Source organism: Rousettus aegyptiacus, unplaced genomic scaffold, assembly GCF_014176215.1.
Source record: "Rousettus aegyptiacus isolate mRouAeg1 unplaced genomic scaffold, mRouAeg1.p scaffold_m13_p_17, whole genome shotgun sequence".
Lineage (NCBI taxonomy): Eukaryota > Metazoa > Chordata > Mammalia > Chiroptera > Pteropodidae > Rousettus > Rousettus aegyptiacus.
In genome coordinates, this window is record NW_023416292.1 from 28075192 (window position 1) to 28101010 (window position 25819).

The window sequence follows — 25819 nt, forward strand, 5'->3', positions numbered from 1 at the left end:
CCGAGTTCAGTGGGTTCGGAAACCTGTGGCCCCACTCTCCGCGCGTCCCCGTCCCCCCGTGGCCCTGGCCCTGGCACCGGCCATGAAGCGCATCTTCTCCTGCTCCAGCTCACAGGTGGCGGTAGGTGCCGAAATATCTGAGACGACGGGTATGGGGCTGGCGTCCGAGCCCTGTGGCGACAGGAGTCCCGCGTCGCGTTCCCATATACCATTGCCTTTACTCTTTATCGGTCTCTCCAGCTCTTCCACTTTCGCAATGCAGCCCGCCAGTCCTGCCTTCCTCAAGACCTTGTCCCCCGGCCTGTGGCTTCCCCGAGGTCCTTTCCCTTGGCCCTCACCCCCAACTTCTGATATGTTTCCTGCAGCCCCTGTCCCTTCCTGAAGGCCCCGTCCTCTACTTTTGCTCTGTCTCCCAGTACCAAACCGCCCTCAACTATCTGCCCTGTCCCCAGCCCCTGCCGAGCCCCAAGTTCCATTCTCTCCCCAAGTCCTGCTCTACGGTCCCGTTTTCGAGCCCTGCCCCGTCCTCACAACCCCGTCCTCCCGTATGGTCCTGCCCTTGCTGTTTTCTCCCGGCCCAGCGAGGACTCCCAGCCCGGTGCCTCTCCTACCCCTTCTTCACAGTCTTCTCCGCCCACGCCACTTCCACGCTCATCCTCTCTTCTTCCCTGCTGGCTCATCGCTCCAAACCTCTTTCTACGTGGCGCTCCCACGACGGCAGCCTTCTCTCTCTCTCCCCTTCGACCTCTGCCCCTTTCTGTCCAATGGTCGTTCAGTTCCACTTTCCCCCCTTTGCCCCGACCTCCTTCCGCCTGCCCTCTGTGGGTTAATCTTGCAGTCTGGCCAGCCCGACAGGCACTGCCAGAGGAGGCAGAGCAGCCTGGCTGCTCCCCAAGGAACTAGGTGAGTTGCCTGCAGAATCGATCCCGGCCAGTTCACCGCAGTGTCTGGTCATCAGACCGGTTCTTGGGCCAGTCAAGGCCTTCTGCCTGCTTCTCCCCAGCATCTTCCTTCATTCTAAACCCTCACCCAGTTGTTAAGGGCTTGTACTCTCTGATTCTTTTGACGGAGTGTGGGAAAGGTGATGGTGAGAGGAGGAGAGGAGAGTGGGTACACTCTGAGAGTTCCTAGTGGAAGTCACTCTGCGTCCCACGTTCTCCCAGATTACAGAAGGTGGTGGCTCAAGGAGGCTATAGATTCTTCTCTCTGAAGATCTCTTACAGAAAAAACCCCAACCTGGAGTTGGCGTTTTCTGTGGAGACTGAAGTTATGGCTCATTTAGAAGTGAAGTTGCCAACTACCTGTACTAATACCGCTTAGCCTAACCTGACTTAGTGATGTCATTCACAAGTGAACGTGAGAAACGCTTAAGCGCCCTCTGCATGGGCAGGCCACCGAAGCCTGGAAGCGCGCTATGAGGCAAGAGAGGGAATTGTTGAGGCCTGTCCTTGTCCCACTTAGGTTTGCTTCTCCATTTGGTTTCTACACGTCGATCAACAAACCAAAAGGCCTCCACTGAATAGCTCCTATTGGTACCCAAAACAGAGGCTATCTAGACTCTGTCTGAACTCACAACGATTTTCTTATTCACGTGGACTCTTCCTCGATACCGAAAGTCCTTCACATTGCCCTTCCCTTGAGGGTGTGTGTAGTCTGTCTGCTCTTGCGGAATGGGGAAGCTATTTCATTCTTCCTGATTCTCCCATCCCTGGTTAGAGCCTCCTTTCCAAGAGGCTGGATGAGCAATGAGCTGAATGTTGGAATTTGAAAGTATTTCTCTGTCTTTCTCTACCCCAGCTCTACCCAGGTTTTGCCGTGAAGAATTTCCTCCCATTCTAAACTCTTCTTGGTATAAGGTTATAGGAAGTAGCATAAGATAATAGGAAATAAATTGAGTGGATTCAGAACTCTCCAGATGGAAAGAAAATTGTTTCCTCAGTCACAATGAAATCATAAAAACCTGGAAAATAGGCCAGTTTCAACTACAAATTCGTTCCTCGTAAAACTGTCCTATACTTCGTATAATAAATTCCTCCATTCCCTGAGTAGCTAACTGCTCTGGATGTGTTTATCAGATAAATAGTGTGATAATATTTTTTTTGGCCACTCTCAAAGCCTGGCTTTCCCCCTTCCCACCCTCGGGGGTCTGGGGCCAGAGCCCTGCACTCTCAAATTGAGATAAGGACTGAAAGATCAGCGATCATTTAAAAATGAATATAAATTCTCCAGAATATAGGAAATTCAACAAACAAAACCCAGCTTTTATAATCTCATTTTATTTTAGTAGAGTAAGGATGCCTTTGGGGGTGTCTTACACATTAGCTTACTCTGCCTATGTAGGAAGTGGACCAGAAAATAGCTTTAAACAGTTGGAACTGGATCAGTTTAGAGGAATGTCAATTGCATTTTAAAACTGGAGTAATCGCAGGGTCCCCCAGGGCAGCCTTTCATTTCTTCATCTGTCTTACAGCCATAGTCATTCTTCCTTGACTGTTAGAGTGCTCCATCTTGATAGGAAGCTTATAGGCATACAGCCAGAGATAAGGACAGGCCGCAATTACTTCTACAAAGGCCCCCTAATGTGACTAGAGAAATGCAAAGCTTATCCTTGCATTTGAGTCTGCTGATTAATTTGGTGATTGCTCCCTCGAGGCTGTGATGGTAATCCAGCGCCTCTTTTTCAAGGTGCTGGGTGAGCAATGGACTGGATGTTGGAATTTAGAAGCCTCTCTCTGTCTTCTTCACCTTAGCTCTGCAGAGGTTTGGTCATGAAGAATTTCCACCTATTCAAAATTCTCCTTTGTATAACAAGATTATAGAAGTAAATCGGCTGGATTTAGAACTATATGGGTGGGAGGACAAGTATCTACATCGCTAAGAAACAACTTTAGCGACTACACGGCCTGGCTGTTAAGCACCGGCTGATATGAACAAAATCTCTTCCTTCCACTCCCATGGTTGGAGAATTCTGAGCCCGGGAACATCCAAAATGTGCCCAGCAAGGCTAGGAAGTGTGGGAACTGGAACCAACATTTATTGTACACTTACTGTATGACAGACACAGTGCCGGGTGCTTTATACGATGTTATAACATCAGAAAAATGAGGTTCAGAGAAGTCATTACATGTCTACATTCACAAGGATATAAAGGTTTAGAATCGGGATTTTACGCAGAGGATTTCTCGCCGAGGTCAGTCTTGCCAGTGTTCTGTGCCGGAGCTGCCGTTCTAGGTCTCCGCTTTTTCTGAGAGTGACCTGGCCCCCGGGGTAGAGCGGATGATGTATTCTCACATCTCAGTCAGTTGGTATGTGGAGCAGTCATTTTGCTTATTTTGTCCTTTGAGAATTAACCTGTTTGGAGACTCTCGTGCAGAAAGTTGCTGTTGAGTGTGGGTGGCTCTGCCTTGGAGGCAGTCTCGGACCGTTTATTGGGAAATAGGTAAACCGTCTTCCATCCTTTTCTAGTGGTGTGGTTCGGTGGTGAGAACTGGGACCGGGCATCATCAGGTGGCATGGGTTCTAATCTCAATTTCCCCACCATTTTGTGGTATGACTCTGGGCAGTTATCTGACCTCAGTGTGCTTCAGTGACTTCTTCTGTCAAGTAGATAAAATAATATCAGCCCTACCTACTCTCCAGGGATGTCAAGAGGCTAACTGAACTAGCACTTGAAAGGCCTATGAAGGATTACAAGTACTGTCCTGGAGAATTACCTCTAGGGTAGATGTACCCTAGATAATTTTATGGTTGGGGCATTTAAAACCTTTCCTGTTTGGGCTGAGTAATTTGCCCCAGCTATGTAAACAGTATTTGAAAATGAGTTAGCTGGCTTCCATAGACCCTATTTTTCCCCACCTCCACCCATAGCCTCTTCCTTGTTGAGATTACACCTCATAACGATCCCCGTCACTTCCTGTTTTGTTATAAGGATGCAATACACTTGTAAGGCTCATCATAGTTTATAAAGAGATTTTATATACATTCGTTGATTCAATACTCACAACGTGATGAGGTAGTTATTATTTCCCACATTTTATAGATGAGAAAAGAGGTTAGAGGTGTTTAATGGCTTACTCGAGGTCACAGAACCAAAAGAGTAGCTGAACCAGGCCCTGAACTGAACTCGGGGGCTGGCTGACAAAATATTCATCAAATTTTTGCATCCCTTCTTCCTCTGCTTCTCCCTCTCTGGATCAAACCAGGCTTTCAGCCCTGGGTGTTTTTATACAGCTCTCTCTTTCACACCCTGCGATACTTCTAATTATGGTAATTGCCCCACCTCCCGCAGAAGTCAAGCTGGAATGATAGAACAATGCGTGCCAGCCAGGTGTGGCTGTCTCTGGGACAGCTGCTCCCTCCCAGGAAACGAAACAGGGAGAGGAGGAGGGGAGCCGCCCCTTGCTGCCTCCTCTAGCCCAGCCAGAGACCTTGGTTTTTGCCTGTTGGTGATGGTTGCCAGGGAAGGGGAAGTACGGCTAGATAAAGGGCAGAGATGCGAGATGGGAAAATCGAAACTCTGCTCCTCCTCCTGGTTTTGGGGCCCAAAGCCAAGGGATAGAAACGGTATGGCTAGGTATTTGAACCGGCTATGCCACGAAGCGAGGTGCCTTGATTTCTCAAATATCTGAAGGCAAAACGCAGAGCTGCATGGGATGGATGGTGAAAGGCAACGTGAGCCCAACAAGGGGTGGGTTCAGTTTGCTCCAGCAAGACCTAGAGAGTGAGGCTAGGCTCACTCCCAGTGCACTGAAGAGTAACCGTGTTAATGATTAAAAAGACAATTGCAATATTCGGCATTCGGCACTCAAAAATGATTGTTAATTCAGTAGTTTAAGCACCTTTTGGTCCAGGGCTGGCAATAACGGACAGCAGCACTCAGTGCCATAGGAGTTGGTGACCATTTAACTGGCCCACCTAAGAAGGTTGAAATGACCTAGGCCAAATGACTTGTGGAACATTGAAAGGACCTCGGGGATGTTCCTGTCCCCTTGCCTGGCATCGTCCTAAACACCTCCTCCTTGTCTTTCTCCACTGCACCCCCACCCCCTGTATTCGCGCCATTTGTGGCTCTGGAACCAGGTGGAGAGATGGAACCGCCGTGATCAGAAGCTGCTGGAAGCTGTGCAGCGGGGGGACGTGGGACGCGTGGCTGCCTTGGCCTCCAGGAAGTCCGCCCGACCCACCAAGCTAGACCCCAACGGCCAGTCCCCGTAAGTCCGTCCTCCTGGCCCCACCTTGGCATGCGGTTCTTTTTGAAAGCTCCAAACCCGACTGTGCTATAGGACCAGGAAATGCCTACAACTTTAGCACCGTCTTTGTGTTAATAAATGTTTACTGCATATCTGGCTCTGCACAAAGTGAGGGAAGAAGATGTTGCCCCTCGGCTCCACCCAGATGGAAAAAACTGACCCCCAAAAGGACATAAAGCCCATGAAACGAAGAGAAAATTGATACATACGCTAAATAGGGTATTTCTTCATTGCATAAGGAGGAAGGTGTGTATGCTTGAGAAATTCAGAGCGAAGTGGTAACCGGGAGTCACATGACTAGGAGGAGTGAGTCGGACAAAAGGGATATTACCCCTTGTCTGTGCCCAGGTCGGCCGCCAGCCCTCTGCTCTGCTCCCACTGACCCTTTCTGTGGCACCTTCAGGCTGCTAGGGATCCCGCGCCCCAGTAGTGATGTGTCCGTGGACACCCCTGCAAGAGTCTGAGATTGCTCGAGACCTGCAGCTCTTATTCCTGTCTTTGCTTCCAGCTTCCTCTGACTTTATGACATTAGGCCACCTGTTTGGCCTTCTCTGTCTCGGAAGTCAGGCCAGGGGAGTTTCCTTCTCTGCTTTTGGGATTGAGTTCAGGGCAAGGGAGCGAAGCAGGCAGTGCTTATTAAGGTTCTCCTGTTCCTCATCCCCTGGTCCCTCATCCTTCTGCCTCTCGGCCTTGATTCTGGCAGGTTCCATCTGGCAGCCTCCAAGGGCCTGACAGAATGTCTGACTATACTGATCGCGAACGGGGCCGACATCAACAGCAAGAACGAAGACGGTGAGTTAGACCGAGCACCGGGCTGTGCTGCTCACTTTTCCCTCTACGGCAGCGGTGGGGGCTGGTGCTGGCCCCTGCTGGGGGTTCCAGCCGCAGCCCCCTGCTTCTGGCCTCATAAGTTCTGGCCAGCATCCTTCGAGGGGTTCCCCTCCCTGCAAGCCGGGTACACCTCACCCGCTTCCCACCTCCACCCCAAGTACCAGGCACTTGGGAAACAGGAATTTCCGGCCCTGTGTGGCTGAGAGCTTCTCTCTCTAATCTCCCTCTGATTATCTGTGCGTCTCTTGGTCTCTTGCCTTCCCTCCCTGTGAGTCACCGGCATGCATGGGGCCACCCACCTCCCTCTCCCCTTCTTTCTCTTTCCAGGAAGCACCGCCCTGCACTTGGCCACCATCTCTTGCCAGCCACAATGTGTCAAGGTCCTGCTCCAGGTAAGAGCAACTCCTCCATACTACGCCTGTGAAGGGAGGAAGTGAACTCAGAGCTTTCCTATTTTCTCTTGATGTCACAAGCAACATTTGGTCAAATATTCCCTTCTCATCCCCAATAAGAGAGCTGGTAGTCATTTAGTCATTCATTTACAAACATTTATTTAATATCTGCTATGTGCAGGCACCACGCTTAATGCTGTGCCCGAGGGCAGGTCACATAGCAGAGTTGCCAGGGACCGACTGCGCATCAGTTAGTACGCATAGATTGAGCTCTGCCATGCGCACAGCCGCTGCAGAGACTAGCGGCCGTGAGGACGCACAGGCAGAAGGAGGGCAGAGGTTTTCAAATTAAACCCACATCCTACTGTCTGATTTTGAGGAGTTGGTAGCCTCGGGGCACCAAGAAAAATATTCACGTGAAATGGCATGTGGACAATTGATCAGTAAGTCCCCGAAAGTACAAAAAGTCTATGGCCACGCCATCCTGAACGTGCCCAATCCTGTCTGATCTCCAAAGCTGAGCAAGGTCGGGCCTGGTTAGTACTTGGATGGGAGACCATCTAGGAAGACCAGGTGCTGTAGGCGTAAAAATAAATAAATAAAATAAGGGATTGTAAGCTGACAAGGGCCTCAAGTAAAATAAGGGATTGTAAGCTGACAAGGGCCTCACGATCTGTGAGGTCAACCAAGGGTTGCCTCGCCTAAAAAAAAAATAAAAAAGTACGAAAGGCGCCGTTCAACAGGCCACTGGGCAAGTGGCCGTTCTGCTTTTGCTCCTCTCGGCTCTTTCCAAGTTCCCCAGTTATGATCCTAGAGTACCAGTCATGGACTCAGGTGTTATTTTTCCTTAGCTTGTTTACTTATCTATAATCTGGTTTTTCTTAGGCCCTAGGTTTAAGCACCAGGGCTGAAATGCAAGGCTGCCTATCATCTGCGAGAAATGAATTGCGCTTGCCTAGTAGTTGGTCAAAGCCACGGTCCTCCCACGTTTCCCCATAGTAATACAGAAGTTGGTTGCCCAACAGTGGGTATGGGATGGAGACATTAACACCATGCTCCGTGCTGCTTCCCTTGGTGGCTGTTTGCAGCATGGTGCCAACGAAGATGCTGTGGATGCGGAAAATCGTAGTCCGTTGCACTGGGCAGGTGTGTGTCAGGGGACTGGTGAGAAACAGGGACGCAGGGACCGTAGGGTGGGAAGGGAGGGGAGGATGACGTCTGCCGGGAAGGGCAGGCCAGGGCCGGCTGCTTAAATGGTCGCAGAGGATGTTGGGTCACGGTCGGACTAGGTGTCCTTCCTGCTTCCCCTTAACCTAATTGTCCCTCAACCCTCCCCAGCCTCCTCCGGCTGTGCCTCCAGTGTGCTCCTGTTGTGTGACCACGAAGCCTTCCTGGACGTCCTGGATAACGTGAGTGTGAGCTGGGCGGCTGGGCAGTGCCCTCCACTGGGAGGCTCCTGCTCTCTCTGAGCCTGACTGGCCCAGCTCAGAGACCCAGGGTTGTGCAGGGCCACCTCCTCTTCCTCCTCACCCTGCCCCTCCCCCTCTTCCTCTCAGAGCAGCTAAGCCTTACCTTCTGGAGAGCTTCCAACCCTCGGAAAAGGAGTATTTAGCCCCGGGACCGGGCTTTTTTCCTAGATAGGCGCAAGGAGAGAGAAGTTGGTAGGATTGTGTCAAACGCCAGCTCCCCCTGGCTTCTCACGGAGCTTTTTTCCTCAATCTGTGCAGGACGGACGCACACCCCTGATGGTTGCCTCGCTGGGTGCTCACACAGCCATCTGCTCACAGCTGCTGCAGAGAGGGGCCCGAGTCAATGTCACAGACAAGGATGACAAGTGAGCCTTTCCCTTCTTCCTACCCCAAATCCAGACCCTGACCAACCTAGAAGGGAGCCACAGGGCAAAGTGTGTGTGTGTGTGCGCGCGCGCGCACACACACTGGGGAAGAAGGCAGGTTGGTCCTTTTTTCCAACAAAGAATTCATGCAGAACCGTAATACATAAAGCAGAGGAAAATGGAGCCTTTCCAAATGGCCCCTGCTTTCTGATGCTGCAGCTCCAAGGAATGACATGTGAAAAGTTCTGGTCTAGCCTGACGCTTTGTCTCTGGCTGGTGTTGGTTTGGGGTTCTCTTGCCCACACGGAGGGAGAGCCAAGCTTGTGAGTGGAATTTCTGGAGCCAGGGCTTCTGGATTCCACGGGGAATGCCTGTGCTCAGATTCGTCCCAACCCACAGATCGGCCCTGATCCTGGCCTGTGAGAAAGGCAGTGCCGAGGTGGCTGAACTGCTCTTGAGCCACGGAGCCGACGTGGGGGCGGTGGACAGCATGGGGCACGATGCTCTGTACTACGGGATGCGCACTCAGGACAAGGAGCTGTGCAGGCTGCTGCAGCAGGCCCTGAGCCGCCGGCGGCGGAGAGGTAAAGCCAGGCCCTTTTGTGACTTGGAGGTTCTCCTTCATAATCTTAGATTATCCCAGAATCCCATGTGTTCCCATGGACATAATTCATCTGGCAAATAATTGTCAGTTTAGTTGAGGGTTTACTTATTTATTGCTGCTGCTACGAGATAACCCCACATTCCCAAAAGCATGGTCACAAAGTTCCTAGCAAAGCCTCATCTCTCACTGAAGGCGACTCTGACCAGTGTTATCACCAGCATTTCTGAATTGTAATTGTACGTCTCTTTGTGCGATTCGGGTGTCAATCTCGCTCTCCCCTAGCTGACGGTAAACCCCTCAGATGACCAGCCATTTCTGTTTTGCTCACCATTGGTGTCCTGGTGCCTATAATGGTGCCTGGCACGTTGTCCAATGAGTGAGTGAACAAAATAAATGAGTGGGCACATCTCTGGGATAGGAAACCACGGTCGCGGGTAGTTAGGGACCCGCTGACTGCTGGCACCAGGAGTTATGACACTGTGGGGCGGGGCCACTCCTCTCAGAGGGTCTGAAGACACAGTGTGGGCTAGAAGCACCTGGGGTCTGTCTCTGCTCTCATCTTCCCCATGTCTTTTTATACAGGTCAGGGGCTAGCCCAACACCCGGATATTGCATCTAAGGTAGGCCCCTAAGTGCCTCCCCTTCCGATCCACCCCGGGCCACCCACTGGGCTCTCCCAGGCAGTGCTGCATGGGGTGTCGGGACAGCCTAGGAGGAGAAAGGCTGGGAGAGGTGTCTGGCTTTCCTCCACTGCTTTATTTTCTACACAGGCCCCTCCATCTGAGCCTCGGGTGGGTTCTCCACCTAAGAACTCATGGAAAGCAGAGCCCGAGGAGGAGCAGGAGGATGAGGAGGACGAAGACCCATGCTCAGACGAGTGGAGGTGGAAGTATGAGGAGGAGCGGCGGAAAGTTTCTAAGTTGGAGCAAGAGCTCGTGCGAAAGGAAGAAGAGTGTAAGGCTCAAGCAGCAGCCTACCTGGGCCTGGAGAACCACATCCGCGAGCAGGTGCAGGAGCTGGGGCTCCTGCTATGCCAGGAGCCCGGAGCTCCAGGAGGGCAGGGCTCCGCTCTGCGGCCTGGAGGAGACGGCATGGAGCAGGGCTGTCCCCTGGACCTGCTGGCTGAGCGCATACGAGAGCTAAAGAAGCAGCAGCAGGCGGCAGCCACAGCTGCGGCCGACCTGGTGTTGGCTCCCGAGAAGGCTGAGGGTTCGGCCCCAGAGGAGACCCCTTATAAAGCCCACGGAAGGTCCCAGCCAGAAGAGCAGAGGCCACTCCCGAGCCCAAGGTCAGAGACCATGGGGAACGTCACAGGTCAACAACTGCCTGCCAACGGCAGACAGGCCCTGGGCCCTGATCGTAGCGAGCAGCTGCTTGCTGGCCAGAAGGAGGGGCCCCAGGCCCCAGGGGCCCGACCAGCAGGCGCAGTGGTTGAGGCAGTGGGCACAGCAGCCACGTCCCAGCTCCTGCTGCAGCTGAGGGAGGAACTGGCTGCCGTGTGGCGGGAAAAGGATGCTGCCTGGGGGGCTCTGTCCAGACCGGTCCTGGAAGGAGCTCTGGGGACGCCCCAGGCAGAGGCTGCGGCGGCTGCCTGGGAGAAGATGGAGGCCAGGCTGGAGCAGGTGCTGGTGAGGCTGGATCGGGCAAAGGCGGGACTAGAGGAAACACCTGAGGCCCCTGCCCAGGAACCCAAAGAGGGAGCCCCAAAGGTGGGCCCAGAGACCATCGCCAAAGAGGATGACGGGAGGGAGCAAAGGGCTCCGGGGGCCCGGGGGGAGCCTCTAGGCGCCCCCGGTGGGGAACAGATGCCAGGAGGAGGCCCGGCGAAGGGACCGCTGGAGAAGGAGGTGTCCGCACTGAGGCTGAGCAACAGCAACCTGCTGGAGGAGCTGGGGACGCTGGGCCGCGAGCGGCAGCGGTTGCAGGGGGAGCTGCAGTCCCTGAGCCAGAGGCTGCAGCGGGAGTTCGTGCCCAAGCCGGAGGCGCAGGTCCAGCTCCAGCAGCTGCGGCGGAGTGTGGGGCTGCTGACGGACGAACTGGCCATGGAGAAGGAGGCCACCGAGAAGCTGCGGGAGCGCCTGGCCTCCCAGAGCAGTGGCCTCCGAGGCCTGTGGGACTGCCTGCCTCCAGACCTGGTGGGCAAAGGAAGTGCCCAGGACCCAGCCACCCAGCCCTTGGAGGAGCTGCAGGCCTGCATCAGCACCCTGGTGGCCAGGCACCGCGAGGCCCAGCAGGTGCTGGCCCGGCTGGAGGAGGAAAACCAGCGGCTGCGGGGGTCCCCCGCCCGACGTGGGGAGCCAGGCGCCTCGTCAAAGGTCCCAGCTTGCCCCGAAGTGGCGGCTTTGGAGCAGGACCTGGGGAAGCTGGAGGAAGAGCTGCGGGCCGTTCAGGCCACGATGAGCGGGAAGAGCCAGGAGATCGGGAAGCTGAAGAAGCTGCTCTACCAGGCCACGGAGGAGGTGGCCGAGCTGAGGGCCCGGGAGGCGGCCAGCCTGCGGCAGCACGAGAAAACGCGGGGCTCGCTGGTGGCGCAGGCCCAGGCGTGGGGCCAGGAGCTCAAGGCCCTGCTGGAGAAGTATAACACGGCTTGCAGGGAGATGGGCCGGCTGCGCGAGGCGGTGGCCGACGAGCGCCGCAGGAGCGGCAGCCTGGCGGCCAGGGCCGCGGAGCAGGAGCGCCAGGCGGGCGAGCTGCGCGGGCGCTCGGAGCAGTTCGAGAAAACGGCCGAGCTGCTCAGAGAGAAGACGGAGCACCTGCTGGGGGCTTGCCGGGACAAGGAGGCCAAGGTGAGCAGCCCCGCAGCGGCGGGGAGCGGCGCGGAACGCTTCTGCGCGTTTAGGGGTTTGCTCGCCTGCATCTACCTTCGTTTCGTCGGAGGAATGCCCCCCGCAAACAGAACACCAGTCATCCGCAAAGACCACACCATGTTTTCTGGGTCTGAGGGCCTTCGCGGTTGAGGATGGAGGCGAGATATGTGTAGAAGAGAGAAGGGGACTTAGGAATTAAAGTTCGGGACTCTGGGTGCAGAAGCGGAGTGGGCAAGGCTGCCGCTGGTGGGGTACTGTAGTTACTTAGGCTTTTGACTTAAATATTCTACTAGCCTGAGAAGAGGTCTGATTAATGTGGCCGGTTGCTGGGGTTCTGTGAGGGTTCTGAGGAGATGACTCAAGGGCTGACTGGTGAAGGAAAGTAGAGGAGACACTACCCCTGGCCGCCCCTCCCACTTCAGAGTGCCTTTCTGCAAAAGCCGTTCACTGGCAAAGGGGGTGCCAGGCAAAGGAAAAAGGTTCGACCACCGCTGTGTTAGGTACTCGAGTTTCCTAATGATTGCTCCCAAAGCGAGTGTAAATCTACATATTTCTAGGCGATGTGTCTTATGAATTCTTAAAAAAAAAAAAATCACTTTGCAAATGAATTTAGTAATCCTAGCACTTCTTGTGAAACGAATGAAGTCAGACTTATTAAAATTTGCGTACATGACCGACTTTAAAATGACTCAAAACTGTAGGGAGGACACAATTTAGATGATAGGGTGCCCGAAGACAGAAGGGATGTTATACGGAACAGGGATCGGTGTGGGGCGAAGCTCGTCAAAGATGGATTTCGTGTTGGTGTCGAAGGAGAAGACGAAAGAGGACAAACGGGCGGAAGGAGAGAGCGCAGTGGGCTCGAGACTGAGATCTTCCGGGTCTGAATTTCAGTTTCCAAACTTAGTGATTCATCTTCTAAGCCTCTGAGTCTCTAAGCCTCAGTTTTTTTTTTAAATCTATAAAATAAAGATAATGATAGGATTGTTGTGAGGATTACGTGAAATATTATATCGAAATTACTCAGAATAAGAGCAAAACCGGTAAGTACTCAAAGTTATTATTCTTACTGCCACCGTTCCCACTGCTGCTGGCTGTCATTCACCACAAATGAGCCTCAGCCTCTCAAACCACAGAAGCCTATTTCTATTTCCCTCCATGGCCCACAGTCAGAAGTAGGGTGGGATCCAATAAAGAGTGAAGAGAATGGACCAGGAATTCAAAGAGATTTTGGCCCAAACCATGATTTCCTCGCTTATTAGCTGTATGATTTTGACCAAGCACTTAACTCAGGCTCCATAACCACGAAATGTGAATAATGATACTTCCCGTAGAGAAGTACTTGTCTTAACAGAAGTAGAGCTGTTTGGATTATTCAAAGAGACAAGGCGTGTAAAAGCATCTGGCACACGTTAAATACGCAATCGAAGAAGTCAACCTTGCTCCTGGTTGGTGGTGGAGTGAGAAATGACTTGGGTCTTCTGGTTCCCTTTCTCTCCTCTGGGCTTCAGATCAAGGAGTTGTTGAAAAAGCTGGAGCAGCTTTCAGAGGAAGTCCTAGCAGTTCGGGGAGAAAATGCTCGCCTTGCCCTGCAGCTGCAGGTACGTTTTGGCCCACAGGGAAATGGACAACGCTAGAGAAGAGGGTGGGCGGTGGAAGTTACGTCTATGCGGGAGAGATCCTGGGAATTGCAGAGGCCTGGCCGGCCAGTGGTCCAGGCTGGGCCTGTGATGGGCCACGGGAGCCTACCTGGCCCAGCTGACCATTCCGTCCTGTTGTTCCTCACGCTTGGGGGATCAGGGTGAGTGTGGGAGACTGGGCACGAAACCCCCATTGATGCTCATTCCCAGGATTCCCAGAAGAACCACGAAGAGGTCATCTCCACCTATAGGAACCACCTGCTGAATGCTGCTCAGGTGAGCATGGGGGGAGGGAGAGAACAAGAGAGCTGGGCGGAGGGCAGTGCATTTGGGGTCCCTTCTCTTACCTGTACATACTCGTCATTTCTCAGAAGGCTGGAGTTTAGATGTTCTGGTGCCAGATCTCTGGACCTTATGAGGCAGATCAAGAGAAGTTGTGCACGAGTGTGAGGGGAGGAGGTGTTTGTCTCTCCTTTTCAATCCCCTGATCTGCTCTATGGCTTTTTCTGTCCATTACGCCCTTTCTCAGTTCCCTCCTGAGCCAGCTTATCCCTCACCAAAGAAGAACAGGTGGGGGGCTTCCTCCTTTATTAGAAATAATAATAACTACAAAGAATTGAACATTTGTGTACCAGGTGCTTTGTTTCGTATGCATAGTTATAACCCTCACAGCTATCCTGAAAAGCAGACATCCTCACCTTCCTTATAAAGACTAGGAAACGGCCATGGAGAAGTTAAATACTGTGAGGGCTCACAGCAAACAGCATTCCGCCATACCACAGAGTCTCTCTCTCTCTCTCTCTCTCTTTCTCTCTCTCTTTCTCTCTCGCCTGTCTCCACCCATTTTCTGTTCTTCATTTCCGTTTTCTTTCTTTCCTGCCACCTACAGGGCTACATGGAACAAGACGTGTACAATATCCTACTGCGAATCCTCAGCATACAGGAGTGAGGCAGCCTGGGCCCTGAGGAGGCTGGGGTCTCTCCCTCGTGAGTTGTGGTTTGAGGGTGATGAGGGAAGGAGCTTGGAGAAAGGACTTGGGAAAGGAGGTTAAGGATGAGCATTGGAGTCCCCTTTTGGGGAGCCCTGTACAGCATAGAGTATTTGAAGCGAGGTTAATTGAGAAGCCACATATAGAGAACCGCTGAGTCAGGGGTCAGTGAGCAGGTAGGCTCTAGGAGGCTGCCATGGGATGGAGACTGAATAAGGGAGCTGGGTGACTCTTCTAAGGTCTGGCATAGAGCACAAAGCTGTTTCCTGGGGTGGGACTCTACAAACTCCAGAATCTCTCCTTCAGCCTACGCCATTCACCCAAAGAGTAGTCATCCCCCATTCTCCTCTCTGACCCTGTGCTGATGGCCATTCTCTCCAGTCAAGAGAGAGGAGATCCCCTTTAGCATCCTGGCATGTGTGGGAGGGGCCTGAGGATGTGGAAGTGCATGCAATTCCTTCTTAAATTTCTTCTTTCAGGAAATACGAGCATCCTGGCTGCCAGAGACTTCCTTCGGGCGTGGTGGGTGGGGGGTTGGCCACCGGGGATAGTGTGGGTGGGGCTTCATCTGACAGTATGGACCCCAGACCTGAGAACCTGAACCCTGGAATCAGCGTGGATGTGGCCAGGGGAGGTATGGATGGAAGCCAGATCCGTGGGAAATAACGCGGGAGGCAGAATGGTACTGGGTTATCATCATTTTTTTCTGTTTAAAGGGGAGTGGAGGAAAGGATCTTTTTCATTCCTTTTTCATCACAAATGGCCCTGTAAGTCAGCAGCTTTCAAACTTCGATTATGATCCATAGTAAGAAGTACATTTTACATCCTGTGTGTACACATCTGAAATAGTAAGTGCCCTTACTATTTCTAGTCTATTCTCTGCTATGCTATGTGAAAATGGGGATTGAAACTCTTCCTTTCTCTTTCTCGAGTCTGTCTATTACTGACAGACACAGCTCTAATAATTTTTCTCTACCTCGGGACTCCTGAGGTGAAATTGAGAGACCTGGATTTTGAGATGTACAATCTAAAATACTCTTTCGTGTATTAAATCGCGTGTTTAGATCTGAAGCACATAGTCTCACGTGGTCAGTGTTCTTTGCCCCAGGTGCAAAGAGAGATGAAAAGTCTGATTCCTGGGAAAGGGACAAAGGGATACTCAAAGTTGGCCTCTTCCCTCCAGTTCTGTTCAGAATGAAAAAAAAAAAAATGTATCTCTCTTGGGCATTTCCCGTGGGTGTCCTCTCCTTCCTGTCCGTTCACCAGCTAAACTGCTAGGTGACCCCGAGGCAGTGAGGCGCTCCAAAATCTCGAATTTCGGTTTGGTGGCGTTTGGTGGCGCAGACGCTGATCCCTCCCGGTTCTTTCTCTCAGCCCGCCCCCTGCTGGGTGAGGCCGGGTCAGCCAGCAGCCGTTCGGCGGCAGAGACGCTGAACTGGGGTGAGAGAGGAGTGGGGAGGGGCTTCCGTGGAACACGCGGGCGGCAGTCTGGTTCCAGGGTTGGGCCAGGAAGACAGCAGACGAGGGTCAGCGCGGGGGTGCGGGTAGATGGGCACAGCGCTGCTTCAAGGCTGGGAGAACGAGACGAGAGGGGTCGATGGAGAAAGGGAGAGGGGGGCAGCTGCCGGAGGAGGAGCATCAAAAAGGTCCCAGTCGTTTCTACGAAGGGGAACGGACCTCTCTTTTCCTTCCTGCTCTTGGAGTTACCAAAGAAGGGTAAAGGACTGCTGCATTCCTTGTTAAATATGGGCGCGAGGTGGGAAGAATGAAGAAACTGCGGAGAGAAGGGTCTGCGGAGGGGACACCATTTGGCTAAGTTCAAGTCAGAATCAGAAAACAGCTTTGATGACAGCAGCCAGGCCCTGGGCCCCCTCTGGGGCTCCTGGAAGCTGATCCCCGGATGGCTGCGCTGTGGGAAGGGTCAGTGATGTCAAGGTTATCACAGGAGTGGAACCTTCCCCAGCCCTTGTTCTCCCCGCATGATCTCCCTCTATGCAACCCTGTAAACTGTTACCGCATCCTGCAGATGTAGGAGTTTATGGGTGAAGCTTGGCGGGCCACGACGGGGTTCAGACTGTCTTGGAATGCCCTCGGTCTGGAGCCTGGTCCTGATATGCAGCTTCACTCCTTTGTCTGGGAACATCAATTTATTAAACTGATTTTTAAAGAGTCCATTATGTGCCAGGCACTGGGGGTGGGGAGTGACTGGCGCCAAAAAGGCTCTTGTCCTCATGGAGCTCGCACATAGGATCAGAGTCGGCTGCTGTGGCTCCCAGTTTTCTAGCATCCTGTAGGGATGTTAGAACTTATAACCTCAAATAAACTATATTAAAGCGGATCTCTCCTTCACGAAATCACTAGGAATTAAGGTGAGGTTGACTTTCTCTCTTTTATAATTGACATACAATAAACTGCACCTACTTATGAGTGTATACTTTGACAAGTTCTGACATATATACACAGTCAAGATAATGAGCGTATCCATGCCCCCCCAAAGAGTTCTCCAGTCTCTTTCTTAAAATCTCATTTTCCTTCCCTTGGAATCACTGAAAATTCTAGAAGATACAAACTAATCCGGAGAATTTTTTTTTTTTTTTTGATCTAGAGGAATGAACAGGGGTAAAAAAAAAACAACAACAACAACTCAAGTGTTGGAGCCAACAGTTGGGATTAGCAAACTTGAGCCTGAGTTTAGCTGAGTTCCCGCGGTTGCTGGCAGCAAAGCAAGGAAAGAACCTGAGTGTCAGGAGGAGGCAAATATCTTCCCTGGGGACAAGATCCACTAGGTAGTTGGACATAGTCCAGTTCAGTAGGTACCTGGGATATGGATAGGCTGGCACCTGCAGACCTGTGGATTGGGTGGGGTCCCATGGGGAGGATTACACTGCAGGTTTAAACTAGATGAGAGAATTCTTACTATTATTTATTAAAGCACTCTTTCTGAATGCTGATTATAGGTTTAACTATCTGCTGCTAGGCTGAAAACTCTTGCAAGACTTCTACATCCTAAGCACCTAACAATCTCTTTAGAGCATTCAAATATTTATTGAACAAATGCATTATCATTTAGGTCCCAGCCAGCTAACTATAAAATACTGTTTGCTGTGAGCACCTAGTTTGGATAAACTGCCCTAAAGTTGGTGCTTTGGCGAGACCTGCATGTGAGTGATCAGCTTGGTTGAGAATGGGGCCTCTGGAAGGTCCAAAGCTTTGAAAGAGGGGAAGCAGTTCAGAAAAGGGCAGAAAGATGCTCTTTCGGGCCAAGAAAACCTCCCCTCCGTACTCCTTCAGCTACACCGAAGGTGTGAGGTCTCTGGCGTCCGTCCGTGTATTTGGGGTAGGGGGTGGGAGGCCACAGGGAGAGTTAGGGCTTAGGTAGCTTTGGATTCTAGCAGCCCAGGCCTTTCCCCCAGGGAGAGTCTTGTCGGAGTAGGAACCTCTTCACGCGGTCAGATCCCTGGTCCCCGCGGTCTCATGTCCAGCATGCCTCCAGCCCCGGACCCGTACACCAGCGCGAGGGGGCGGAGTGGTAGTGAAAACGCTGAGCTCCGAGGATGTCCACCCTCCGGACCTACTCACTCGAGGAGTTAATCTCTCCAGCGCCAGCCTCCGAGTCCCTCCCTCTCCGGCCTCAGACTCCGCCCCTCCCTCCGCTCTGCGCTCCCCGCGGGCTTCCCCGGGAGGGGGCGGCCCCAGCCCGAGCGCGGGACCGGGCGGAGCCGCGACCGCAGCGTCCAGCCGCCGGACCGACGTCCAGCCGCGCAGCCGGCGGGAGCCGCGCCCGCCCCTCCCCCCCGCAGCCCCGCGGCCGCGCGCCCGCCCCGCTCCCCGCCGCCGTGCCGGTAAGTCACGCTCTGCGCACCAAACTTTTCTGCTGCCAAGTTGGAGCGCTGCGGCCGGACCCCGAGCTGCACCGTGGTTGGCGGTGGGGGTTGGCGGGGCGGGCGGGGGCTGAAAGCTGGAGAACAGCCGTCTTGGAATGACCTATTCACGACTCCATAGCTCCCCTAAAATGGATCTCACCCGTTTCCCGAGTTGGCAGGACTCTAGCTTTTAGCTGGTTAAACTTGGAGAGAGGAAGAGGAGGGTATTCTGGAACTTTGCTCCCCTCCCCCATTTCCCCGAGAGGCAGCCGTTCTCGGTACTCCCCCTCGGTATTTCGAGGCTCTCTGGCCCCCTGAAATCTCATCCGCTCCCAACTCCGGCGTGGCAAGGCCCCCTCCCCCAGGCCCCTGTGGCCCGCCGCCTCCCCCTGCGCCCGGGGACCCCGCGCTCTTCCGGGCCGTGCACTCCCTCGGTGTCCACCCGTCTCGCATCCCGGCCAAAGCCGTGCGGGGCCGCGGCCGGGGCGGTGGGAGGGGCTGGGGCTGGGGCTCGTCCGAGCGCGGCGGGCGGGGCCGCGAAGGCGAGGCGTAGGGGCCGGACGGGGCGGAGCAGGCGCCAGTTGCGGCCGGCGCCGGGGTGGAGAGTTGTGCGCCGGTCCCTGGGCCTGAGCTCGGGCTCGGGCTCGGGCGCCTGCGATGTCTCAAGATGGCGGAGCTGGGCGAATTAAAGGTACCGGCCCCCTCCCCCATCCGCATCCAGACCGAGCCCGGCGGTCCCCCGAGTCGGGGGAGCGACAGAGACTGGGCGCTGAGGGCGCGGGAGGCGGCCGGAGACGTGGCGGGCACCGGCTGCTGGGGATGCGAGCGGGGAAGGGGCTGCGGCCGGGCCCCGGGGGCGGGGCCGCGGGGCAGATGGAGGGGTGGGGCCGAGGGGGACCGCAGCTGCTGCGGGCCGCGGCGCAGGGGGCGGGGACGCGGGGCAGGAGTCGGGCTCAGCAGCAGGGGCAGAGGCAGGGCTAGGGCCGGGGAGAGACCTGCCGTAGAGGCGCCAGGGGGCGAGACGATCAAGGCCAGGGGATGCGACAGTGGGGGCAGATGTAGGGGTGAGCCTGGGGGGCAGCCGTGCGGGAGGCTTCTCCGGGAAATGCAGCTGAGCGAGAGAGGCGTTAGGGCTGCTCCTGGGATCCGAGCCCAGGGAAGTACCAGTGGGCGGCTGAGATCTAGGGGGCGGGGCTGCGAGGGCGCTAGATCGAGGGGTGGGGAAGGAGCATCCCCGAGTCCCTGGGGAAGGTCCGGCCCCGTCGAGTCGGTATCTCCGGGCAGAGAGACTGGGGAATGTGAAACTATAGAATAGGAAGGGGGAGTCTCGACCAAGATAACGAGTACATGAAGACAGGGCAGAGGAAATAGGGTGGGCAGAAAGGTAGAGGGGCAAGTTTTTCATCCCAGCCCTCAAAAAGGGCCCAAAGCCATGAGGCGCGTCCTATGAGGGGAAGACATGTGGAGGGCTAGCAAGGCCTGCCTGTGGCACCGTCTCCTAGAGAGTCACAGGTCGGAGTCCGTTAAGGAGAGAGCTTCTGGTGCCCTCCCACCGCCACACAGCCTTGAGAGTAACCATGTCTGAGGACATCTCAAGGAACCTAAGAAAAACCTTGGGTTCCTCCCCTCACCTCCTGGCTTTGTTCTTCCCTCTGAGATGGAGCCATAGGTGCAGTCACCTGCCCAGCTGCCTTTAGGAGAGCGGCGGTCCTTCACCCTGGTTATGGGGCGCCTGCCCTCTCTTCCTTCCAGGGCCTCTGTTTAGAGATATGGCCTCTCTTCTTCCACCCCCGTAGAGGCAGGGGTGGGAGGATCACTCTCTTTTCTCTGTGAAGGAGAGAAGCAGGATATTCGTTCCTGGCAGATGGAGTAAATAGGTAAACAGGAAGGATACTTGGACTCCACAATTCACTGTTAACCACCTCACTCCAAGTTTTGGTCTTGTTCCTCTCCATAAAAATAGGACTGAGGGAGGGGTGGTCATGTAAATACCCTGAGAAAGGATTTGGGGGAGTTATGAGCATTGAACCTGATCTGAAACCCTGGCCACAGAAGCTTCAGAGGCTTGGAGGAAATGGCTGGGGTGGGTTGAGGTGCTGGGAGGGATGGGCTGTGGGGCACAGTCCTCCATCCACCTGGTCCCTTTCTTCAATGTGGGGCTGTCTGGCCTGAAACCTCTTCCCAGGGGGCTGGGATTGGTCTGAGGGCCTGAGAAACATCAGGGGAGGTGAGAAGCAGCTTAAAGGAGAGTCCAGGCCCAAGGCAGGGATGGAGGTGAGGTGGGAGGCTGTGGCGGGCTCAGGTTGCCTGAGCGTAGCTTGCTGTCTGCACCCTGCCCTCTGCCCCAGCCAGGTTGAGTTCCAGGCACAGAGAGGTAGGGCTGTGCAAACGCTGGGGATAGTGGTGAGGTTGACGTGAAGGTTGCTAAAATGAGACTGAGGTGTCCCTTTGGCCAGGTTGACTGGCAGTAATCCACTGGCCGCAAAGCCTCTTTCTGATCAGTGCTGGCGGGAAGGTGGCGTTGCCCACCTGGTGGCTCAGCCCCAGCATCCTTGGTAGGACAGGCCTGTGTAAGGTAGGATCAGGATTCTCAAGCTTCTCTGTTCTCCACAGCACATGGTGATGAGTTTCCGGGTGTCTGAGCTCCAGGTGCTCCTCGGCTTTGCTGGCCGGAACAAGAGTGGACGGAAGCACGAGCTCTTGGCCAAGGCCCTGCACCTTCTCAAGTCCAGCTGCGCCCCCAGTGTCCAGATGAAGATCAAGGAGCTTTACCGCCGACGCTTCCCCCGGAAGACCCTGGGGCCCTCGGACCTCTCCCTGCTCTCTCTGCCCCCTGGCACCCCTCCTGTAGGCTCCCCTGGTCCTCTAGCTCCCATCCCCCCAGCCCTCTTGGCCCCTGGCACCCTGCTGGGCCCTAAGCGCGAAGTGGACATGCACCCCCCTCTGCCCCAGCCTGTGCACCCCGATGTCACCATGAAACCCTTGCCCTTCTATGAAGTCTACGGGGAGCTCATCCGGCCCACCACCCTCGGTACGGCTCTCTGCGGTCCCTCAGTCTTCCCGGACTGCACGCCTCCGAGCCTTTCCTAGGCTTTAGTCCTGTGGGGTCAGCAGCCCGGGATGGGGGCAGCTTCTGTGGCTGCCTTCGTGTGGGCTTGGGAATAACCGCCCCTTTCCGTCCTCAGCATCCACCTCGAGCCAGCGGTTTGAGGAAGCGCACTTTACCTTCGCCCTCACCCCCCAGCAAGTGCAGCAGATTCTCACGTCCAGGTACGTCCCTTCAGGCCTTTTGTGCCATCCCAGGGTCACCACCCCTGGCCTCACTCTCTTTCTTCTCTTCTGTCTTGCTCTCCCCCCTGTCCGTCCTCTTGTACCTGTGTTGTCTCTCATTCTCTTGCATGTCTCTTCGCTGTCCCCAGGCCATCTAACTTCTGTGCCTCTGTTCACCCCTGCCGTCCAGGGACCACTTTCTGAGCCCCCTCTCTCCCCCTCCCTGTTACAGAGAGGTTCTGCCAGGAGCCAAATGCGACTATACCATACAGGTGCAGCTAAGGTGAGTCGACCCTCCCTCCCCGTCAGGCTGCCGCCTCCACTCAGCCCTGGGTCTCTTGTCGGATGCTGAGGCCTGCATATGCCCACGACTAATTTTCTGAGGTTTCCTGCCTCTCTGCCAGATTCAGCTCGAGGAACTGCCTCGCGCCCTTTCATACACTCTCATCTCTTCCCAGGTTCTGTCTCTGTGAGACCAGCTGCCCCCAGGAGGATTATTTCCCCCCTAACCTCTTCGTCAAGGTCAATGGGAAACTGTGCCCCCTGCCGGTAAATGCTCTGCTCTTCTGCAGTACCCCCTTCCCCGTTTCGGTTCCTAAATGTTAACTACAAACCTGTCATGAAAGAGACATGCTTGACACACAGTAGGTGTTCAGTTTGCCGATTGAATCACCGTACTCTAAGATAGTGCTGAACAAGGGTTCTGTCAGAACCCAGAGGAGGGCCTTTTGTTCAACCCAAAGGTTCAGGAAAGACTTCTCAGGAGTGATGACCCCAGAAGCGAGAGCTGGACAGTGTGGGGCGTCCCTGTTTTATTCTTCCTCCTCTGGAACTCAGTGAGTGGGTTCCGGTTTCCTTGGTCAGTGACTAAGGTCTCCTTTCCCCCCCAGGAGTGAATCTCACACACAGCCCTTGGATAGTGCCCCAGTTCTGTGAGTCACTGCATGGGCCCCTTTTCCTTGGTCAGTGCGTGAGCTTAGCCTTCCCTCCGGGGACTGACTAGCCTGAGACAAGATGTCTTGACCAGTCCCTCCCTTCCGCAGGGCTACCTTCCCCCCACCAAGAACGGAGCGGAGCCCAAGAGGCCCAGCCGCCCCATCAACATCACACCCCTGGCTCGACTCTCGGCCACGGTTCCCAACACCATTGTGGTCAACTGGTCTTCTGAGTTTGGACGGGTGAGTACGGCTGAGGCCGGTGGGTGGGGGGCGTGGGGGGCGGGAGGAGCCTGTGGGATTGAGGGGAACTGCCCGGTGTCCTGGGTTCGAGAAACTTCTTACTCTTTATGGTCTCTTTGCCTTAACCCGCTGTCTCTGGTCCTTATGTGACAAAGCGTGTGTGTTGGGGGTTGGTGTGCAAAGCAGAGGCTAATCGTCTCTCCCCGTCCCCCTCCACCCGCCTCCAAGTAGAATTACTCCTTGTCTGTGTACCTGGTGAGGCAGTTGACTGCAGGGACCCTTCTACAGAAACTCAGAGCAAAGGGCATCCGGAACCCCGACCACTCCCGGGCACTGAGTGAGTAACATCCTGCCCTGCTTCCCCTCTCTGATCTGGATCCAAGTCCTCCTGGCCCTCCAGCCTTTATAGTCAAGCCCATAGGCCTCTTACACAATCGACCTCGCCTCTCACATTGACCCCAGCCCTCCCCGACCCCCCTAGCCAGTCTTCCCGGTTGAGAGGTCAGACCATCCCAGGCGCCGAGTGACACCCTCGCATTCCCGGTTATACATCTGCTTTGCACTTCCCAGACCCCCACTCCATCCCCACTGGAGTCTGGGTTCTCCAGACTGGACAGTCTTAAGGACCATCCAGTGTAGCCCTCTCGTGGTGCTGTAATTCCCTCTGGGTCATCTCTGCCATAGTACCACCAGGGTGAATTTAAGCGTCTTCAGGGATGGGGAAATCTCCCTCCCCAGCCCCGCCTTCATCTCCCAGGTCCCAGACCACCCCCATGTGACATCCCACTGGCCCTCTTCCCAGCTGTCCCTCCAGCCTTGCTAACCCTTTGGCTCTGGCCTCACTCTTGTTTCAGTCAAGGAGAAATTGACCGCTGACCCGGACAGTGAGGTGGCCACTACAAGTCTCCGGGTGTCACTCATGTGCCCGGTGGGTACAAAGGAGCAGAGACGGGGTGGAGGATGCGTTAAGCCTCTGGACTCAGAGGAGGGTTCCTTGGGCTGCTAGAGTGAGGCTTTCTGGGGTGTGGGGACTCTGACCAGAGAACTGTTCTCTCCTCAGCTAGGGAAGATGCGCCTGACTGTCCCTTGTCGCGCCCTCACCTGCGCCCACCTGCAGAGCTTTGATGCTGCCCTGTATCTACAGATGAATGAGAAGAAGCCAACGTGGACATGTCCTGTGTGCGACAAGAAGGCTCCCTATGACTCTCTAATCATTGATGGGTAGGGCCATTCTGCATTCTGCTTCCTCCTACCTGGGACAGCCACTAGGAACCCCTACCCCCCCAGCCCCCTCCACACACACACAGACACGATCTGCCCCTTTTATTATATATTTCCAACATTGAGGACTTACCATATACTAAGCACGGTGCTGAGCTCTTCGCCTGCCTAATCTCGTCGAATCCTCATAGTAACCCTGTGATATAGGTATTGTCATTACAGGTGAGGAAACTGAGGCCTGGAGAGATTGAGTATTTTGCTCAAAGTTCTATTGTTTTGTAAGCAGCAGAGCCAAGGCATCGAAGTGCTGCAACGTATCGGAGTGTTGTAACATAGCTTTGTAGCTGGTGTAATAGATCGCCTGTAACCACTACCTGACCTCCCACCGAGCGCAGCAGCCTAGTTCTTTTGAGGGCAGATGTGCTGCTCCAGCTGCTTCTCATCCCCTTCCGGAGCCTGTGGTTCTTGTTCCCTTTTTAAGACAGTTTCTGGAGTCCCGTATCTCTGTTCCTTTCATCTTGGCCTTAGTGCTACACGAAGTAGGTGTTTAGAATGTATTTATTTTAAAACGTAGCATTTGAAGTTTGCAGAGCTCTTCTATATACTTTATTTGATTCTAACATCTCAGAGGTCAGCAGGGTGGATAGGCCCTACTCTGAAGATGAGGAAGCTGAGGTTCAGGAAGGTGGGTTGCAGAATTCCCTGGCCACTGTCCTGGCCCTCTCCCAGCCCCATGAAGTCCCTTCTCCCCCTCCCCCAGGTTATTCATGGAGATTCTTAATTCCTGCTCGGATTGCGATGAGATCCAGTTCATGGAAGATGGATCCTGGTGCCCAATGAAACCCAAGAAGGAGGCATCTGAGGTTTGCCCCCCGCCAGGGTATGGGCTGGATGGTGAGTGACCCCTTGTCCCCCAGCTGAGCTAAGTCTTAGATGGCCTCTTCTCTGAGACACAGTCTCCTTACCACCCATAGGCCTCCAGTACAGCCCAGTCCAAGAGGGCAATCCTTCAGAGAATAAGAAGAAGGTCGAAGTTATTGACTTGACAATAGAAAGCTCATCAGACGAGGAGGACCTTCCCCCGACCAAGAAGCACTGCCCCGTCACCTCAGCTGCCATCCCGGCCCTACCTGGAAGCAAAGGGTATGAGGAAGTAGGCTGAGTCTGTAGCGGGACAGAGGAAGACGTCAGGAAGCATTCTGGTCGCTGGGCAAAGCCCGGGGCAGAGAGGGTACCTGGGAGGCTGAGCCGGGTGAGGGCATGTGTGGTTCACTGGCTACCAGCTCCCTGCTTCCCTCACAGGGTACTGACATCTGGTCACCAGCCGTCCTCGGTGCTACGGAGCCCTGCTATGGGCACGCTGGGCGGGGATTTCCTGTCCAGTCTCCCACTGCCTGAGTACCCACCCGCCTTCCCACTGGGGGCCGACATCCAAGGTAGGACACTGGTCACAAGGTGGGGCTACACCGCCATGTCCTCCCCAGAACCAGGTCAGAACCCCTGCTCCTCTTCAGAGCTTTCGGGGTTGTCTCTGCAAAGGGCCACAGTCCAAGGAGCTGCTTTGGGTTTTTTGGCGGTGAAGGGGTCAGACTGGAGGTTGATATTGATTTTTTTTTCCTGCCAGGTTTAGATTTATTTTCTTTCCTTCAGACCGAGAGTCAGGTAAGTGGTCCTCCTCCTCCCTAAAGATCTCGGATCTCTGACGCTTCCTTTCTGGGCACCGAGGGGTGCCCTCCCGCCCTCATTTTCCCCGGAGACCTAAATCATTTTTTCCGAGGGAAAGGGGGCATGACGCAAGCAGTTTAGGTCCCTCCCAGGCCCCACTGGGACTTCCTCAGATTCCCATCGGGTCTTCCTCATTACTGTCCTGTCTCTGGAGGTTTAGAGCCCCGCCCCTGCCTGCTCACCCCCACGCCCGAGTGCACCCGGGCACCGCGCCTG

General features: G+C 54.6%; 3 protein-coding genes and 1 pseudogene across 10 annotated transcripts in view; 3 read left to right on the forward strand and 1 right to left on the reverse strand.

Annotated features, from left to right (window-relative positions):
- ANKRD35 (ankyrin repeat domain 35) lies at positions 1–14918 on the forward strand. Of its 2 annotated transcripts, XM_016143037.2 has the most exons (14): positions 1–121; positions 5080–5210; positions 5953–6041; positions 6408–6472; positions 7561–7618; positions 7811–7881; positions 8200–8306; positions 8706–8890; positions 9493–9530; positions 9681–11696; positions 13229–13318; positions 13568–13633; positions 14247–14344; positions 14826–14918. In XM_016143037.2, exons 1-13 carry the CDS (start codon positions 83–85, stop codon positions 14304–14306), a joined length of 3015 nt encoding a protein of 1004 aa, XP_015998523.2. In that variant the 5' UTR covers positions 1–82; the 3' UTR covers positions 14307–14344; positions 14826–14918. The 2 variants fall into 2 exon arrangements, with proteins under 2 accessions (XP_015998523.2, XP_015998533.2); XM_016143047.2 differs by lacking the exons at positions 1–121; positions 5080–5210 and having other exon boundaries at positions 5990–6041; positions 7358–7618.
- LOC118613148 lies at positions 6939–7057 on the forward strand (annotated as a pseudogene).
- LOC118612895 lies at positions 14851–18643 on the reverse strand. Of its 2 annotated transcripts, XM_036234970.1 has the most exons (4): positions 18370–18643; positions 16361–16479; positions 16024–16255; positions 14851–15917 (listed from the first exon to the last, which is right to left on the reverse strand). In XM_036234970.1, exons 1-4 carry the CDS (start codon positions 18533–18535, stop codon positions 15874–15876), a joined length of 561 nt encoding a protein of 186 aa, XP_036090863.1. In that variant the 5' UTR covers positions 18536–18643; the 3' UTR covers positions 14851–15873. The 2 variants fall into 2 exon arrangements, with proteins under 2 accessions (XP_036090863.1, XP_036090862.1); XM_036234969.1 differs by having other exon boundaries at positions 14851–16255.
- Positions 17888–25819, forward strand: part of PIAS3 (protein inhibitor of activated STAT 3) — a 9326-nt gene continuing 1394 nt past the window's right edge. Inside the window, exons 1-13 of one of the 6 annotated variants that reach the window (XM_016143065.2) lie at positions 17888–18188; positions 20823–21240; positions 21395–21479; positions 21712–21762; positions 21938–22028; positions 22523–22657; positions 22889–22994; positions 23512–23585; positions 23718–23878; positions 24639–24772; positions 24853–25021; positions 25181–25314; positions 25503–25540. In XM_016143065.2, the coding sequence (XP_015998551.2) occupies positions 17901–18188; positions 20823–21240; positions 21395–21479; positions 21712–21762; positions 21938–22028; positions 22523–22657; positions 22889–22994; positions 23512–23585; positions 23718–23878; positions 24639–24772; positions 24853–25021; positions 25181–25314; positions 25503–25540 (1884 nt within the window). In that variant the 5' untranslated portion in view covers positions 17888–17900. Of the gene's footprint in view, positions 18189–18784; positions 18901–19445; positions 20087–20822; positions 21241–21394; positions 21480–21711; positions 21763–21937; positions 22029–22522; positions 22658–22888; positions 22995–23511; positions 23586–23717; positions 23879–24638; positions 24773–24852; positions 25046–25180; positions 25315–25502; positions 25541–25819 lie in introns of those variants that run through there. The other 5 variants (XM_036234967.1, XM_016143057.2, XM_016143070.2 and 2 more) reach the window with 5 other exon arrangements.

What these genes read in the sequence shown, in the direction of transcription:
- ANKRD35 (XM_016143037.2), top strand. Translation starts at nt 83, where the DNA reads ATGAAGCGCATCTTCTCCTGCTCCAGCTCACAGGTGGCG. An exon ending in CAACAGCAAGAACGAAGACG is followed by an intron (nt 6,042 to 6,407) that starts GTGAGTTAGACC and finishes TTCTCTTTCCAG; the next exon opens with GAAGCACCGCCCTGCACTTG. An exon ending in TAGTCCGTTGCACTGGGCAG is followed by an intron (nt 7,619 to 7,810) that starts GTGTGTGTCAGG and finishes AACCCTCCCCAG; the next exon opens with CCTCCTCCGGCTGTGCCTCC.
- LOC118612895 (XM_036234969.1), bottom strand. Translation starts at nt 18,535, where the DNA reads ATGAGATTTCAGGGGGCCAGAGAGCCTCGAAATACCGAGGGGGAGTAC. An exon ending in CCTGCCAACTCGGGAAACGG is followed by an intron (nt 16,480 to 18,369) that starts GTGAGATCCATT and finishes TGATGTTCCCAG; the next exon opens with ACAAAGGAGTGAAGCTGCAT. An exon ending in TCCTACATCTGCAGGATGCG is followed by an intron (nt 16,256 to 16,360) that starts GTAACAGTTTAC and finishes CCCTTCCCACAG; the next exon opens with CGCAGCCATCCGGGGATCAG.